At 52.3% G+C, this 17,987-nt stretch overlaps 7 protein-coding genes; 2 read left to right on the top strand and 5 right to left on the bottom strand.

Annotated features, from left to right (window-relative positions):
• Positions 1-388: 388 nt before the first annotated feature.
• On the bottom strand, positions 389-1,585 carry RCC_07024 (uncharacterized protein; the record flags this gene model as incomplete). The annotated part of the gene is made up of 1 exon (XM_023772284.1): positions 389-1,585. One exon carries the CDS (start codon positions 1,583-1,585, stop codon positions 389-391), a length of 1,197 nt encoding a protein of 398 aa, XP_023628052.1.
• Positions 1,586-2,908: 1,323 nt separating this feature from the next.
• Positions 2,909-4,588, bottom strand: RCC_07025 (uncharacterized protein; the record flags this gene model as incomplete). XM_023772285.1 has 4 exons in its annotated part: positions 2,909-3,849; positions 3,901-3,978; positions 4,039-4,521; positions 4,585-4,588. The coding sequence occupies 4 exons, from the start codon at positions 4,586-4,588 to the stop codon at positions 2,909-2,911; spliced, it is 1,506 nt and encodes a 501-aa protein (XP_023628053.1).
• A 697-nt stretch (positions 4,589-5,285) lies between these two features.
• Positions 5,286-7,462, top strand: RCC_07026 (uncharacterized protein; the record flags this gene model as incomplete). XM_023772286.1 has 2 exons in its annotated part: positions 5,286-5,892; positions 6,105-7,462. 2 exons carry the CDS (start codon positions 5,286-5,288, stop codon positions 7,460-7,462), a joined length of 1,965 nt encoding a protein of 654 aa, XP_023628054.1.
• Positions 7,463-9,780: 2,318 nt separating this feature from the next.
• RCC_07027 (related to Mitochondrial distribution and morphology protein 12) lies at positions 9,781-10,947 on the bottom strand (the record flags this gene model as incomplete). The annotated part of the gene is made up of 1 exon (XM_023772287.1): positions 9,781-10,947. One exon carries the CDS (start codon positions 10,945-10,947, stop codon positions 9,781-9,783), a length of 1,167 nt encoding a protein of 388 aa, XP_023628055.1.
• Positions 10,948-11,740: 793 nt separating this feature from the next.
• RCC_12160 (uncharacterized protein) lies at positions 11,741-12,248 on the bottom strand (the record flags this gene model as incomplete). XM_023772288.1 has 3 exons in its annotated part: positions 11,741-11,784; positions 11,840-12,032; positions 12,099-12,248. 3 exons carry the CDS (start codon positions 12,246-12,248, stop codon positions 11,741-11,743), a joined length of 387 nt encoding a protein of 128 aa, XP_023628056.1.
• A 2,036-nt stretch (positions 12,249-14,284) lies between these two features.
• Positions 14,285-14,515, top strand: RCC_07029 (uncharacterized protein; the record flags this gene model as incomplete). Its single annotated transcript, XM_023772289.1, has 1 exon — positions 14,285-14,515. One exon carries the CDS (start codon positions 14,285-14,287, stop codon positions 14,513-14,515), a length of 231 nt encoding a protein of 76 aa, XP_023628057.1.
• A 1,037-nt stretch (positions 14,516-15,552) lies between these two features.
• On the bottom strand, positions 15,553-16,074 carry RCC_07030 (uncharacterized protein; the record flags this gene model as incomplete). Its single annotated transcript, XM_023772290.1, has 1 exon — positions 15,553-16,074. One exon carries the CDS (start codon positions 16,072-16,074, stop codon positions 15,553-15,555), a length of 522 nt encoding a protein of 173 aa, XP_023628058.1.
• Between the last annotated feature and the right edge of the window lie 1,913 nt (positions 16,075-17,987).

Raw genomic sequence — 17,987 nt, forward strand, 5'->3', positions numbered from 1 at the left:
AAATCTCGGGACCACGCGCACAGATGCATCGCGTCAACGAAGCGTGACGCAGTATACCACCGAACAATGGTAGGTACCTTACGCAGACAGCGTCTCCCGACCACTGGGCGACACGTACCCCTGTGCAATTCACTATCCGTGATGGAAAAAGGCAAAAGATGGTATCTTCAATTTCGAAACTTGGCCACTCACATTGAGTGCTTCATAACCCATGGCCATCACGCATGTGATAAAAAAACTCTCCTCTCAGTGATGAATCCTTCCCCTCTATGCCCTGCCCGCGGACGGATGAAACGGACCACAGTCCATCCCACGGCTTCGCTACCTCCGACACGCACAGACTTGCGCATCACCCCTTTTGCTGCCTCACAAGTTGGTCTGTGGGACATCACCCAAGCGACGTAGCATCGCTCGCAGGCGACATCGTAGCAGCGCTTCTCCCACCACTCAGATCCCCGCTGGCGGTTTTCCGCAGCGCTTGTCTCATAGTCTCGATATTCAAATCACCGTGCTGTTGCCCGCTCGGACTCCCCAATTTGATACTCTGAGTCGGTGATGATGATTGCTCGGCGGTGCCGGGAATGGAATTGATATTGACGGCTCCGCTGACAGCGGGAGGTGTGGTCAGCCCGTTGATGCTTCGATCGTAGGTTGTTGTAGGTGAGCGTGGGACTCGGACGGGCGAAGCGGTTCCGTCGTGGTGGAGGTGGAGGCTGTCTCTACTTCCCACATCCCCCAAAGCTGAAGCTGCCATTTGGTGTTGTTCGCTTTGCACAATGTCGCTGAAGGAGATGAAGCTTAATCGTCGCACGTCGTTGGGGTCTAATTGGCCGTAACTGCTTGCGCTCTCGTCCTCGATTCCGGGAAATGTTCCGGAATGCTGTAGGAATGAGTGCGCGGTCTCCTCTGATTTGTTACGATGTGTCAGAAGCGGTGATTCTAATGGTGTCAGATCACTGTGGCTTGTGGAACCCTCGATACCAGAAGCTGCTGGCTGATGGGATGAGGACGTAACAATCTCCACTTCATCCGGATCCAGGCTTGAGGATGTTATGGTCAGCGCTGAAGCTTCCAACGCCGGCGGGATTGAGTCTTCGGTTATGACATGTGCGGGAATGTGTGCTGGGTTCAATTCGCCGTGTAAGTTACTGATCGATATCGGTTCTTGGACGTTGCGCTCAAAGATTTCAGAATTTCCAGGGTTATGTAGTCTAGGTGAGTTGGATCGTAGGCGGGAGGGTGAGCTGGCAACACTCGGCTGGTATGCCAGTCGCGAAGGCGACAAGGGAGCAGGTGGTGGGTGTCTCCTGGAGCCTGACTGCTGTCGCTCCTGTGAGGTTGGTTGTATGGAAATATTCTGAGCTGCAGCTCGTGACAGCTTGCTCGTCTCCGATTGACCGTCCATCGTGTGGTGATCTTCCTTCTTGCCAATGTCGAATAGATGTGGCGCCGCGAGCTTCCGGACTTTCTCGTTGGTGGCTGTCGATGTTTCCGCTTGCTGTAAAATTTGTTGTTGTTGAGCGGAGGCTTTCACGGCAGCTCGAGGATTGTGAGGCGAAGTCGAGGAGTTTGAAGTCAATGGCATATGAGACGGCCCAACAGGTTGAAGTGAGGCATCAAGTCCCGAAGTTTCGCATGTAATAATCAAATGCCGTTCGTGTTTTAGCCAGTAAGCACCGAAAAGTGCAAGGTTGCGAGTCGCACAAATCTGTTCTCAGCAAGCGGGGATTGTTTCCATCTTCGACTTGCACCGTTGAGAAGCAGAACGGCGGCACAAGAACAGATGTGAGAGTCGAATGGACAGAATACGAAGAATTGGCCTCAAAGTACGAATGATGCAGTGAGACCTAATCCCTGCGCGACGCGTGACCGATCGGGTGACGTCGTTTCGCCAGGGGTTATGGGCCTTGTCAGCTTCTCGCTCTAGCTTATCAAGATGCTGTGTCCTGCTGGCTTGCTACCTCCATGCGCAAGTGGGCGGAGCTTGGCCTGGGGTGAAGAGCTCACAAGAGGGCATCAGTGGACTTGGGACGACACCGATCGCCCGCACAAATTTGGTGGGAGATCCAGACTTCTTCATCAATGCTATCGGATGGAGCTCCGATGTGAGAGGCTGAGGTGTTTCAGCTTTGGTTGCTTCAAGGCTCGTACAGGAGGTTGAAGTTGAAGAATGACTGCACTTCCGGATTGGCGTCAAGGAATGCAAACGGGCACACATGATGTGATTGACAAGGAAGTAAACGGAGGAATAGAGGAAATGGGTGACTTGGAAGCAACTTTGAGTGAGAGCGACTTGTGGAAAGATTTCCTGGCATCGAATTTTATATCTTTGGTCCCATCGGGGAATTGGGAAGACACTTGCTCAGCTCTTGACCGTAGCAGCTTTGCTGGCTCAACGGCGACTTCAGCCTCGCCTTGCATCGTACAAGCCCATGTCCGCCAGACCCGAGAACGAGCAGAATGTTGAGGATTGAGATCGCGGAAGGACTGGCGCCAATGCCCTTTTCGGAATCCGAAGTGGTTGCTGCCGCCCCTGGTGCCTGGCCGATCGGCTGATGATGAACTCGTCGTCTATGCGATAAGACGATGCATTACCTGTACCACGACGGAGCCTCTGTCCAGCCGACAAAGACAAACAATCCCCCCGGCATCCAAGCTGTACAATATTGAATGGCGTGTCAAAACTCGTATTCGTTCATACATTGCATGTTTCGTGTTCGCCTTGTGTCATAGTTGATATCAACATATCCATCCATGAAACGCCTCGCTCTAAATACAACGCTGTCCCATATTCGCAATTGCATGTACTATGCTATTTATTTTCCAACACGGCTCACCAGGGGTATCATCAGAAAGGGTGGAGCAGTTGCTTCGCCAACGTCGTCGCATGCTTTTCGCACTGTCATAATCATCGTCCAAAACCTGGGAAGATCTTTCGGATTCCTCTCCTCCAGGCGGGTGTTTGTTGCGACTCTTCCAGGTCGGGGTCCCCAGATTCGTTCCGACCTAGCATATTGAGAGCCCGCTGCCTTGCCCATTCCCGCTGCCCAAGCGCGGCGCGCGTCTGATCTGGAGGACCAGACGAAATGCCGGGGACCAATACAGGAGCAGGAGCAGTGGTCGAGGCGGCGCGCATATCGAGTTCTTCCATGCGCTGACTTTCTGTAATAGGTGGTGCATTGCTAGTTCTGCTGCCCAAGCCAGGAAGCGCGCGCAGTCGTTGAACAAAGCCTGTCGTCGTGTGGCCTCCATCCACTCGCCCCATCTCAGGGGAGGACAAGTCGATGTTGGCTCGGATTCGGCGGACATTGCGTTCTCGCCGCACCATGGCGTTCGTCACAGTCTTGGGACAGTATCCTTTCGGCAGAGCGCTCTTCTTGCACATAGGGCATAGGCTGCTGTTCAGGCGTAGAAAGGAGTCTACACACTCGGGGTGAAAGATGTGGCGACATGGCAGTTCCCGGACGGTACTGCCTTCATGTTCTGCGCTAGCCTCGTCGAAGTCGTCCAAGCAGATCGGGCACGTGGGCTGTGACAGTGGAGATGCGTGAAAGGTGTGAGCCGCAGGCATGTCGCCAGCAAGCWTCTCTTCTGCGAGGGAGCGGCTGCCCGGTCCTGTTCCATACACATACTTAGGCATCTTGTCGAGTAGAGGCTGAGGAAGTGTGAGGCGCTTGATCCCCAGAGCTTCGAGATCGACTTCGCCGCTCGCAATGCGTCTTCTCAAGGACCTCCTCCTTCGCCGCTGTATGAGATGCATCGAGAGTGACGTCAAAGCAATGACAGCGAGCAAAACCGCCAGGACGATTAATAGAAATACCCACAAACTCGGGAGGGAAGTCATGGATCCTATGGCGACGTTTAGACAACGCTCTCAGCATGGGATGGATTCCCACTCACCTGTGTTTATATCCGCAAACAGACGAACGTAGTCTGTAGGCGACACGCCCCCCTCCGTCAATTCATGACCCCTGGGCACTTCGGTGACATTCTYGCTGTAMTTCGCMCTCTGTGCCATGATGTCGAGTCCGTAGCGACCGGGAATAGCGTATACGGGATAGCCATTCTCGCGCTTCCAGCTGCCCTCGATATTCCATTGCGGGTCATTTGAAGCCGGTGGCGTTGCAGACGAGTTGGTGGGAAGAAAGAAGATGAAACCTCGGTTGTTGGGATTGAGTCTTGCGGCGAGCATGTATTTCAGCGCACATTCTTTACTCGTCCATGGCGCAATGGCCATCACTCGATATTCCGAGACCGCGTTCGGTAGATTCGCTATTCGAGTCGCATTTTGGACGTATGGATCGCTATCGGCTATACAAGAGTCCCCAGTTGCAAGATCTGGCGTGTATAGCAGGCCAGTCTGATCACCACCATCGGCATGGTGGGAGGAGAGGGTGCGAATGTCGAAGTTGAGAACGATCTGGTAGCTGAGCTCGGCGGGGATCTGTTGAGGCTGTGCGTCGCTTTTGGTGTAGTCTACGTTGGGCAGGTTCCAGGTGGTGACCTGTAGCGATGTAGCGGCTGTGGGTCAACAGTCAGTATGGTGATGATGATGACGACGAACATTCCATGCGCTCAACGTACTCATGACCGCGGAGGATTATGCTGTCTATCGGCGATTAATATACATGTTATGAGGGGGCGCAAAGGGAAGGTGAAGAACAGATGCGTGTCGTCTGGACTCTGGTGGCGTGACAAGTTACAACAGGCAGGATACTAGTAAAGAGAAGGCGGAGGCGGAGGGGATAGGCTGGGGGAAAGCGGCAACGAATCGAGACTATCCCTGCCATGACGCCACAAAAGATAAAAGCAGGTGTTCCGTTGTAGAGGACTTTCCATGTCAACAAGTGCCGTTTGGATGAAAACGTTTCGACTGGCAAGAAATGCACTTTGCCATGTGCCGCAAGGTCGCAAGGGAGTTGCCATTGTAAAGCCACACATGATTAGCTCTCGTTCATTCCATTGTTCGTCCATGGTAAGACGAATGCACATCTGGAGCGGGCACAAGCACAAGCCTTCGGTTCGCCTTGGCATTCCTTGGTCGCCGTCGATCTCTCCAGACTCGCGATCGCATGTGTCGCTGGCACGTCTGCCGGCATCAAACGTGAGCGTTCTTGCTGTGCTGTCGACATTTCACCGCATAGGAAGCTGCCCTGGAGTTGCAAAAGGTCACGACCATCATACCCACATACAGCACGCTGGTATCTGGTACATTGTGTCAATGCACAGCCCGGCCCCTCCATTCATATAGTCCTCGCAAAACATTCTCCCTCACTTGCTTCGCAATGGCTCCAACGGTATCTAAAAAGGCGACACAGCCGAAAGCAAGATCTGTCTCTCGAACCTCAACTCCCCTCACCGAGAAGTCGCCTACGCCCGGGGTGGCCACGCCCGTATCCATCTCTGCACCCAGCAGTGCCTTGCCCAAGGAGACGCTCTACTTGAAGACACCCACCGCAGCTTTGATATCGACTGAGCCCAGCATTGAGATGCTCATTGAGAAGAGTAGTATTTCTTTGGCGAAACAGGGCGATCCTCCCGCCGGGCGAGATCTCCGCGTGCTGCACGACACCATCCGCGATACCATTAATCGCTTCATGGGCAAGCGCAATGACATTTGCGATCGCAGCATGCGACAGCTCGCACAGCGACGAAAGGAGCGAGCAGAAGCGGAGGAGGAGCAGGAAGCCAGCCRGGCCGAAGATGAGCGCGTGCGAGTGAAGCGTGAGGAGGACGATCGGCGGAAGGAGAAGAAGACACTGAGCAAGAAGCGCAGTCACGATGAGATGGATGTCGATGGCGAGTCGGAGGATAGAAGAGRGCAACGCGAGAGCCTGCCGAGCGTCGGTGCGCATGGCCTGGCGCGACAGGACGGCGTGGGTGTACACCAAGGTGAGTTTGTTGTTGATGGCGATGTGGATGGTCTTGCGTGCCTGCCGCCATTGGTGCCATCGCCATCTCGATCTCCATATCTGCGCTTCACTTCACTTCATCTCCTACCCCACAGTCTCACATCTCATTTCCATTCGCATTGCTCACCTCGACATCAAAACATCGGCGTCACACGAGAGCATCGGACTGACCACGCGCAATCATGCGTATAGGCGCTCCGGCTCCGCCGTCACCACCGGTTCAGCCTGGTACCATCGTGCCAGAAGTCCTGGACGCGGCCGCCTCACCAGCTGACTCGGATGCTTCGCGACATGATCTCCCTCCCACAGCGCCGCTGTACGAGCGCATATTCGGCAAGGATCCAACCGCCGCAGAGGACAATGTGATCTACGACATCCGGCCGCTGACCGACGACCTGACTGATGAGGAGAAAATGGCCATCCTCAGTGTAGTACACTGGCCATCAAGCGATCTCCACGACAAAACTGCGGGTGACCCTCCGGACATGGACTTTAGCAATGCGAAGCCTGCAAACCAGGTCAACTTTTCCACCTTTCAGACCTACATTGAGCCATTCATTCGGCCCTTCACCGAAGAAGACGTGGCATTTCTCAAGGAGCGGGGTGATCGTGCGGTTCCATACATAATACCACCGCGAGGCGCAAAAGGTTACAAGGAAATTTGGGCCGCCGAGGATGGAACGACAGGGATCGAGCCGCCTCAAAAACACATCAACAACCCGAATGAAGCGAGAGGGAGTATGGAAGACTTGGACGATGATCTCGCCGATCAAGACACCGTGAGCATGGGACCAGTATCAAATCGCTTGATCACGATAGTTCGCCCGGCACCAAATGGGGCCAAAAAGGACAAGGAGGAAAATGAAGACGCGAACGGGGATGTCTCGATGGCGAACGGAGATGATGCGCCCGAACAGCTTTCGAATGGCAACACCGAAGACTTCAAACCCACAACATATCTTTCCGCCGACGCACCTCGGCCTACCAATCTCCAACAACTTGACTATGAGAGTTTTGAACAGCGTGCTTTGCAAGAGCTTAGACACATTGGCATCATCGGCCCGAACGAGACTCCCAATTACGATGCGCATAACGATGACGAGGTAGCAGCTCGATTACGAACTCTACAGCACGAACTACGTCGTATTAGCAAGTTGAACAACGTYCGCAAAGCTCGCGTCTTGGAGCTGACAGAAGAGAGGATGGCGATGCAAGAATATTCCAACATTGCAGATGATCTGGACAACCAAGTCAACGCGGCATACCTCAAGCGTAACCGATCTCTGGCGAAACCAAATCAAAAGAAGGGCTCACAGGCGAAGCCGGGACAGAAAGGCGTTGCATCTGGCGTGGCTGGCCGAGGAGTGAGCGACGGTGTGCGGGCATTGATGGTCAAGCGTAAGGACTGGATTGAATACGTGGGACCGGTGGTGCAGCATGGCAGACCTCCCATCCCGGGCGACGATGAGACCATATTTGACGACGCTTCTTTGAAGAGGTTGGAAAAGGCTGAGCGAGAGGCTGAGTTGGGCGAAGTAGATGGCGAATGAGGACGTATGAGACTGAGGACAGTATGGATGAAACAGAGGAAGCACAGCAGCTGTCAAGAACAGTGGGTTGAGGGATTACGTGTGCGGGCATGACGATGGTGCACGCAGTGCACGGAGCGAATAAGAGCAAGCAGTGTCTTAAATGCGACATCCTCGTAACGAAATCGATCTTCAAACGAAGGATTTGATTGGCAATTGGAGGGTCACCCCGCTCAACTTTTGTCGGAAGTCGTTCTGATGATCCCTGATTCATTGACTTGCAAGACGAGCGCCAGGGTGCTGTGGAAGACTCCATGGGTCTGAAATGCCCATGGTGCAAAGAAACGCTGTAAGAGTGCCCTTGCAGTTATCAGTTATGAGTAGCTGTCTTCGTTTGGAAAAGTCCGTCTGTGCTGGGCGATGGAGATATGCTTCTCAACCTAAAGCATGCTCTCGAAGATCATGACGAGGACGATGCTGCCGAAGAAGACCGTATCTCTCCTGTTCCTATTTGCAACAACGAATGAAGCAGAAATGTCGGACCATGGCATTGTGTAGATAGGAGATGGTTCAGGGACGAGTAATCCTGCCATCAGAAAGGAGATGGACGTCAGAGCTGTCGATATGAGAGAATCTAAAAAAAAAAACCCGCGCCCTTAACGGACCACTCTGCTAGTACTAAAGGTTCTAGCAGCTCTAGAATCGTCGTTTCTGCGGAGAGCAAGGCCTAAAGACGTCATAAAGACGACTGGAAGTGTCTGTCTTGTCTCGGTGGAAAATCCTCATATCGACAGCTCTGGCTCAGATCGTCACTCAATAAGTATAGGAAGAACAGCTGCAAGAATCTTGAAATGAACCGTCTTTTAGCTGAGCACATACGTAGACGAAGGTTAAGAATTCGCTCACTTAAGTCGCAAATCATTTCCAAACTCGTTGTTTGTCCATACCCGGCCTGCCTTGGGAACGACTTCGCAGCAAAGACCAAAGAGTTGGTCGACCGGCCCCTGATGCTCCTGTACTGACCGAAGAAGAAGAATCGCTCCGCTGGGACATGGCCAGCTAAGAACAACAAGTCGGTTCCGGCATCTTTGGTACCTCAGGTATCCAGCAATATCGTACTCTATTCCTCGGGGAATCTCTAGCTCATCACAATTGGATTGCTATACAGATAAATCGACGAGGATGCAGGTCAATGTTATTTTAGAATATCTTTCGGCCTCTAGAAGGATATAGCATTGTAGTACGCTATAGAGCTATCGATATGAGGATTCTTTATCGAGGCAAAACACCCTTAGTCGTCTTTATAATATCTTAAGGCGTTGCTCTCTATAGAGTAGATAACTCTGGAGCTACTAGAACCTTTGCTACTAGTAGAGTGGTCCGTTATATAATAGAGAGGGCATTTAAGGGCGCTATTATGTTAATGATTTTCTTATATCGACAGCTCTAGTACGCTAGTGTGGCGACGACAATGCACCCGGCAATAGACGGTCAATGAGAAACTGTGTGATGGCATGATGTGAAAATCGCAGTGGCGACGACTGTGACTGCAGTGATATCGAATACCTTAGATAGCCGGAGCAAGCAGTCTCGCGAATGCTACGATATATTCATCATAACTAACCGGATCTTTCCCTCGGGAATTTCAATAGCATCGATCGTTCTCACAACCGATTAGCACAAGATAAGCAGTGCAGCGAGAAGCAGCTCCGTCTCATCCGATCGGAATCTAACGCCTAGATAGATAGCAGTGCGTCGAGTATCTAAATCACCGATTCGACATAACTCCGGATAGCTTGCTCTCCGAGAGCCGTACGTCGTGTAACAGTGGGTGGTGGAGTCCCTCCCCCCACTCGCTAGCAGACCTGTTGGAAGAGAGGGATTCACAGTGGATCACTCGCCTTTCGAAACTTGATTTTCTTGCAGAACTCCAAAAGCTCGATTCATGATTCTTTGCGGTGCTCGATTTTCCCTCTCCTCCTTCTCCTTCTTGTACACCAACGCGTGCTGCAAACTCGACCGCTCATGTTGTGTCCAGCAGTACTACAGTGTTGACAGCGGCTCACGACTCATTGTGGCATGACATGTAATACATTCATAAATGGTTGAGTCCGTCGTTACACGGCATTCTTTCCTCTTTTCTTTCTTGACAGCTGCAAGTATCCCTGCGCGACAGCTAGGTCGTACATACATCCGAAGTAGGACAGGTAACTCTTTGACTTTGCGGTGAGTCCCGCTTGCCTGCATGACAAAAGTGCCGCGAGAGCTATGCTGGTTGGCTTCGGACCGCGATTCCGCATTCGAGAACGTTCATCATGTTGGTGTATGGATGAATATCCTCAGACAAGGAAAGTCAAGAAAGATGGATAGACCAGCTCGTCTTCGAAAACGCGGCGGACTTGTTCGAGTATGAAGTCTTTGACCACATTTTTCCCGTTGAGCACGGACTTTCCGCTGCTGTTGTMAGTCTCGCCCATCTCGCTTTCGATTTTGATGTCCTCGAGTAGCATGCCTACTTTGCTCGAGACGATCTTGGGATGCGCGTTATCCTCGGTCTTTTCGTCCAAGTCATTCAGGGTAGGTTCGCTGCCAACCAGAGCTTCTGCATCCTCTGGATTCAAGAAGGATAGATGAGCCCGCTTCTTGATGTAGGCCATGATACCAATGCCGTTGAATGTGAAACCGGTGATTCTCAACTTCAGCGGTATTCCCACAAAGCTTGGCATTGGATAGTCTAGGAAGACCTCCGCGGTCAATGATAATTTGACATCGCCGGCGTATGTGGCATGAAACACAACCTGAAGGTCCTCTGGGTTTTTCTCCCGATGTTCTTGACTCAGCGGTTGTAATGGAACATCAAGGTCATCGGCGGCAGCAGATCCTGGAGGTTGGTCGAAGAATGGGTGGTCCAGTGACGATGCTGGCGTTGCCGTCGAATTGGGAGAAACTGAGGCGAATGATTCGGCATGGCGGTGCTGATTTTGTGCTTGTGGAATCCCACTTGAATAGTGCGCTCCAGCGACCGCAGCCAACGGAGTATGTGTTCCAGGAAGACCTGCAGACAATGGAAGATGGAAGTAACCCAGATTCGATGTGGTTCCCAAAACGCCAGGTGTGGTGCCGAGTGTCAATGACGAGGCTCCAGATCTGTCCAGTATGTCGAATTCAGACTGACGACGGGAGCCGCTTACACCTCTTAGCTCCCGTGTCGAAGGATGCCGGATTTCTGGCCGCTGTGCTCTTTTGGCCTCGCCACTGTCGTCGCTATCCACCGTCACGCCATCCTCGTCTACATCGTAAAAGTCCGGCAGTGGATCACCGATATCTTTGAGCACGATTTCGGGGGAGATCTGGCCAAACTCGAAATCGTGCACGGTGATGGACCGTATCAGCTTCGGGAGCGGGAGGGTCTGGAATCGTCGATGAATGAAATCCCTGATGGTTTCAGCCAATGCCTCGCCGTCAGGACCTCCGGTGAGCGTTTCCCAATTAATGTCGACGGACATCCGTACGAATCGCCTTGGAATTCCGGGCTTCGATTGGTCGGTGAAAAGTTTGAGGTTTGTCAAGTTGAGGATGGCAAATGTGAAAGGGCAGAGGTGAAGTCGTTACTTGAGATCGGCCAACGCTAGCTGAAACCTTGCCAGTTCCTTCCTTGTTGGGTACATGTAGAGAAATGAATTGACAGACAAAATTCTCCACGATTCGCATGACTAAGTGATGCCAGTGCTACTACTGGGATAGTGACGCGAAGGAGCTACCTCACCATCCAACGCACATGTTAAGACAAGGTCTGCAGGGCWGGTGTGGTGGAGATCAATCTAAGAATTTCATGCATGCATCGGTGTGGAAGACAACCCAGTCTTGCACCAAGGTTCTCATCTCACATGAATGCGGAGTCTCGGCTGAAGTGTGATGAGATCTGAATATACTCGGGTAGCAGACCGCATCGCAACCCGCATCTTCTGAAGGTTGGCGGCCAGCTCGTCTACCTTGGCACAGCTCAGCTCCCTCGAGACGACACGTCCATGACCCTGCAGGACTTCGGTGGTGGAAAGTCGACACTTGTTGCTGCATCGCTGTTGCCATTGGACCAGCCATAGCTTCAGCATGTTCAGCTTGTCATTATTAAATTCGTTCAGTCGTGATAGAATACAAAGCCGCCAATATCGCTGGAATAATCCGCCGGGTCCGTCCATGTCGTGAGACGCCGCCTTTTCCATCCGTTTCGCCAACCCGCTATAAGACCAAGGTGCAAAGAAGATAAATGTTCCAACAGAAAAAGCGAGGATCGCCACCTCAGCGTGGTCCGAGTACTTGCACACTGCGATGCTGCAAGGCTGCTGTCCGGATATGTTAGCAGTGATGGCGAATGATGTAATGGAGTTGTCATCTTACCTCTCACCCTCCTCCACACTTGAAGCATTTGGAGTGATGTATCACCGTTCTTGGGTTGAGGACGCCGCATGCATTCCGTCTTGATACAGCGCAAGGCACCTTTTCCACAATCTTGTGTTTGCAGGCGGTATATTCGTGTATGACCTGTGTGCACATGTTTGCTGTGGGTTCGACGTGGAGTTGCGTCAACGCTCTGTATGCGTGAATGCATGGTCAGTGGTCTGGAGATGGAGAAGGATGCGGCAGCGATGCAACTCACCAGAATGGTTCTCGCAGTGGCAATGGCAAAGACAGCGTAGTGGTTGCAAAGCACTTTCCGTGAGACTTGGGACAGGGAGGAGAAGCAAGGGCCGGCCGCTGCAGCACGAGGATTTCTTATAAAAGGTTGGAGACGCAAACAAAATTCCATCAGGACAGCATTGTACGACGGGTATTCTGCTGGGTGGACAAGACCAAGCAGCTCATCTCAGATAACCGCCGCTGTCCGCTGGTATGCTGGTGAAGCAAGGAGCAAGGAGCAAGTGTCAAGATGCCACGCGAGTAACAGGCATGCGAAGGCCGCTGGCCGTCAGAAGTGGGCACTGTGCACCACCTGCGCTGCATACGCTGGCGCCAAATTGGCCGTCGGAAGAGACATCCCCGTGCGCTATAGCAGTATCACGATGCAAGCTAATGCCGGCTCCGATGTGCCAGCACAGGGCCCATCCTTGCTGGCGCGGTCGAAACTCGCGACCCCGCGGCCTACCGCTTGCGAATCGTTCGTTATTCCATGCATGGCCAGCGTTGGGGCTTCAGATTGAGGTGTTGAGCTCACGCGGCAGCCTCGGGCGTCTTCCGACACTCTTGACATGCTATAGCTTGACTCGATGCGGGAAGATTGGTCCATTCATCTACAGCGCTGCGATCGCAGGTTGATTGAATGCGTCAGGTGTCAGTTTGTTGATTTTCGGATCGACTCGGCAAGTTGCAGCATCGACCCGCTCTTTCCTCAGGTGTACGGCCAAGACACGGCAAGGTTCAGCAATGAGATGCGTTCGATGCCTTCGTTTATTATCATCATTCTCCTGCGTCCTTCCTGCAACGATTATCCCTTCCACAGTACAAGCCTCTCGTTCCTCAAATACTAATCACCTGCGCGCCTTGTTGGTTGCAAGCAATTTTCAAAACACATGTCGACCATGCCGATCTCTTCCGCCGACCTCCGCCCAGCCAAGGACTTCGCACCGCAGCATTGCACCTGTACTTCGGACGCGTCGCCGGGTCGGCAAGACTCGTTGACAGCTTGGTTTCACCACATCAAGCATAATGTGCCACAGGCTCTGATGACATGCCGCACAAGCTAGCGCATCAATGTGCAATAATACGGCAGAGCCACCGCCGAACGCGCCTATCCGTCGTGCCAGCGCAGGTTCCCGGCCTCTTTTCGCCCATCCGCATCATTTGTTGCTCTGGACAACGCCAGGTCGCAGCTATGCGAATGCTGTGACGCGGCGGTCAATCAAGTGGTGAAAACCACCGCTCGTCGTTTGCTTCCGGAGCTGGATCTGAGAAATCGTCGACCAAGACTCCCCCGCCAGCGACAAAAGGCCATCGAAGGGCACTGAAATTTGCCAGCACTCCCTCAAACCCAATGGCATGTGATATCATGTGGCGTGGTGACACAAGCGTCCATTCTCATGTATCATCACTCCCGATGCGATACATCCCAACGTCTTTGGTAAAGCGACTGGTCTTTGAAAGGAGTCGCACGCAGAGACGCCGAGTATTCCTGTCGATTGGGACTGTTTGCTGTAGTAAGCTTTGCTGACTTTCTCTGACGACTGCATGCTGCATGGAGCTCTCAAATGAAGGTAGCTTTGACTTTTGCGATCGGAGAACTTTGCTACCATACAACAGTTTGCACGACCTGCAAAGGGCAGCGACCGACGAGAGCGAAGTTTGCAGGCGCTCGTGGTTGTCGTACTCTGACGAGATCGCGTCTCTTCGCATGCGAGGAGAAGTCCTACCTATTTGGGCAGTGTCTTCCCCACAAAATGTTGCAACCTTTGACCTCACCTCGGCCTAAGTTGTAACATGTCTTGTTAGACCGAGCACAGCATGCGATGCGATCGCCATGTATCTTATTTCCGGGCCTTGCCATTCCCTCCCGAAGATGCAATAACCTCCGAACCGTTCTCGCAACGTGGTTCGCCTGGACAGAAGGATGGCTTGCACGATACATCACGCGCTCTGTTTGACTGGGTGCAAGGTTCAGCAATTGCTAGGCCATGACATCTCGCCCCGGATACACCCTATTTCTGAGCTGTACGATAGATGGCGTATAAATGCACGTGTCCGAGCCATTTCCTTTCCCCGTCCATTCCAATTCCTTCAAAGCACATTTGTTCCATTCAAAGCAAGACATATTCCAAGGCCATTCACCAACATCTCAATCTATCACACGACATGGAGGCCACACAACAGACTCAACGACGCGAGTCGACATTCCTTACTCTTGTACCACACTCCGAGGCAAAGACCGTTGCCTCTGCATCATCACCCATTGACGATGCCAACCCTCTTTCTTCCCCCTCTGAGGTCGTTCCAACAATCAAGACACAACGGAGCACCAGCGATTCAAGCACGAGCAGCGATTCAACGAACCGCTTTCTCCGCCTAGGCCACGCTGATGAGTAGTTTCTGGCTCCACGGCTTTGGTTCGGCTCAAGGGGATAACATTGCGAGTGGGGGTGGAATTGTCACGGCCGCGGGAAAGGGGAACAAGAATGAATCTGACGATTTTGGCATTGCATTACATTGCGGCATGATATCGGAATGTTTGATGAATTGATGTGGAAGCTACTTCTGTGTACGACTAATGTCAAGAGATGTTGTATTKACGAATTCATGATTTCCAAACTTGGAACATTGGCATCCAAGTGAATGAGCGGTCTGTCATGTTGTGACCCGAGCTGCATCGAAGGAAGGAGCTACCCATGACGCGTGAGCGCGTAGTGGTAAGTGCAGCGCGGGAGAAAATTCGCATTTCCCCTTGGAGTCGAGGTGATGGAGACGGGAGCTTTGTTGTAGATCGACAGTGACCACGCATGACGCCATTTGTACTGTTCGAACTGCCCGGCCCAGCGAATATGCACTTCGTTCGACTCGTGTCATGCGTGTGGGGGGTTCATTATATTGCTCGTTTGAGGCGGTCAACGACAATGCACTTTCGCCATTGGATGATGTTGRGCTTGTGTTGATTGGCTGGTGGTCGGGACATCGAGATCAGTGGGAGACTTTATATTGTAGTTCACTTTCGCACGAGGGATCTTTGGAAGTTGATGGATGATTGTTTCTTTAAGGAAGGCTTCGAGGCTTTGAATTGCAACGACCACGTCGAAAGAGATCGTTGTCTCGAGTTTGATGACGGCTTTGGCTGTGAAGACTACTTGGGCTTGGTCCATACTCGTGGCTCTGATGATAATATGGGGGAAGATCAGATATTGTTGTATGTAACCATGTCTAGCGCGCTCGTGGGCCATTTGTACCTTGTGTCTAGCCCTATTTTACATGTTTTCAGGTGTTCCGATGATCATCCTGCTCATGTGTTGCAAGATTGTTTATGCTATGAGCGGCCTGGTGGTCAGAGAGACTTCCACCTCGCCAGCTCGGTGATGTCTCTTCATAATGCAACTCGCTCTCCTGATGATGTTGATCGTAGCACTATCCACTCATCACAGCTTCACAGGACATTCCCCATCCGCTCCATCGTACGTATTCCACCACTCCACGAACTTTCCAGGCGTCATCTCGCCGAAGAACTTGACTTGCCTCTCATCGTCTAAGAGGTGCTCTGCTCCCGCAATCTTGAGTGTGTCCGATACAAATCTCCACATTAGTAGAACGATTTTAGTCTGTAGCGCCTGGCCATCGGCACGTGCAATCAAGATGTCGGGCCGTGGAGTACCTGTAACTTCTGAGAACACCATGAGTCCGTCTGGTTGCTGCTCTAGTGAGAGCATGTGCAAGATCRCATTGTTGGGTGCCTCGACAATGTGTGTGTCTGAGCCGGTGTATTGGATGCGACGGTCTGGTTTGACAGAGCTGAAGTGGAGTGGAAGACCGATACGTGCTGATAGGTCCAGGAGGATGCAGGGCTGGGGCTCTGAGTAGTCGGAAAGTTCGACCGGGCGGACGAGAGGAACACCGTCGATGGTGTAACAAGAGGCTAAAACAGCGTCTCCTTTGGGAGCCATCGCAAACCCGATGACAGTGTATGTGTGGATGTAGCAAGGGACCGGGCAGTAGGACCTACTTATGTTGACGAAATCGATCGTCTGAAGAAAGAGACACTTGGAGCGTGTTTCAGCTGCTTCTCAGACCTTTACCTGCTTTTAAAGACTTATTGGAGACGTTTGTATGCGTGAATGAACAGGAAGGCCTGCTACCTTGTTTATGGCGTTGGTGGCCTCTTGCCTGCCAAGAAGAGTCACATGTAAAGGTCCTCCTGCAAGGTGTCTCAACCACTTGAAGAGAGAGACATCGCGAGGGAGGAAGCCTCCCACGGGCTCAGAACGAGGGTACCCTCCGGAGAGTGCCCCTTTCTACCTTCCTCGTGTTTCTCTGGCTTAATTCCGAATCTCAGCTGTAGCTTGCGCGACTTGTGGTTTGGTTGCTTCTGGCTTCTCCGTTGCATCTGGAGCAGGTCGAAACCAGGACCCTTACTTGTGTCTCACAGCCTGCCCTTCTCGCTTTCGCTGCCATACCATGCAGGCCTCTCTGGTGGCCTCTCGGGCTTTCGATATTACCTCCGCGTCTGCAGGTACAAGACATCGGCATGCTTTCGTTCACCTCGAGATAATCTCTGGATGGCCATATAACATGCATCTGTTCATATGCTGATATACTCGCCTTTGTGTCGGGTCCGGGGTTCTCAAGACACAACTGACGTATCGAGAGTGTGTCTCTCGGACGGTTCGCATTGCATAGCCTTGCATATCCATGGTCCATTTTGCTCCACGCTCTTCATACAATTGCTTTCGAACCCTCCGGTATCGCGAGAGGCGCCCCATCTGCTCCTATGCCARGCAGACATTGCCGGACGTGGTAGTCGAGTGCGAGCGTGAGATCGTTATAAGATAAGACGCTCCACGTGTCTTTGGCATCTGGTGTGGCTCCATAGCCATGCCGACGAGATGATCTGCGCATTTCTCGCGCATAGGCATCGTCCTACCACTCACGCACCACTGTCCATGTGTATACGCTATGCATGCACGTTGGCATGAGTCTGAAATCCGAGGATCCTCTTGGCCGTCATTCGTGTGTGCTGCTTCTGAGTGTCCGCGACTCCAGAGAGAAGTGTCAGCAGGATCCTAATACCTCTCACGCGTTTGTCTGCGATTGCGGCAGTGTGATTTGTGGCACGATGGGTGGTCTTTGGCCGTCGTTTCAATCAGAATCATGGGACGGGAATATCGGGGATAGGGATGCACAGTGATACAGAAAGTTCGGGACTTTGCCCGGCTAAAAGGGTAATCAACCTTTGCCAAAATTCCAACGTCACGTCACGTTTCGACCGAGAGAGTATGCAGCGAGCCTGGATACGATAACGAACAAGAGGCATGGAAACACAGTCACGAGGAAGGCAATTAAAACACACACAAGACATGTCTGCATTCAGACGTTCGACTCGCGGACTCTCCTCCCTCCATTTCTGGTATACCTCCCCTCGTCGATACCTGTTCGTCTTCCTGGCATACCCCCTCCAATCAACAGTCCGAATAATCGACAGCCCCGCGATCTCATCTACCTCCTCAACATTCGATATACTTGCACTCGCACACCACAAAGTTGCCAAACGGCCCATCCAGCCTCTCCCTCTCATCGACCGAATTCACTTCCACGTTCTTCCCTTGAGCCTCGCGAATTGCGTTTCCTGAAGGTCAAACCCTCCCTTTGGTCTTGCAAATCAGCACTGAAGCTGTGCCGGTAAGTCCTTCGTCACTGTACACTCAGCACTGACGATGCCTTGATGACATGCAGATGATGACTTCTGCAGGCGCCTCACAGTTTGACTCTTGAGTTATGCGCCGTGGAGCCCGGAAGCCTGTCGGGGGTAATGGTGTAGCGCAGTGTTTGAGTCTGAATATTAGTGTGCAGCCAACACGTT

Source organism: Ramularia collo-cygni (genome assembly GCF_900074925.1).
Source record: "Ramularia collo-cygni strain URUG2 genome assembly, contig: RCC_scaffold10, whole genome shotgun sequence".
Taxonomy (NCBI): domain Eukaryota; kingdom Fungi; phylum Ascomycota; class Dothideomycetes; order Mycosphaerellales; family Mycosphaerellaceae; genus Ramularia; species Ramularia collo-cygni.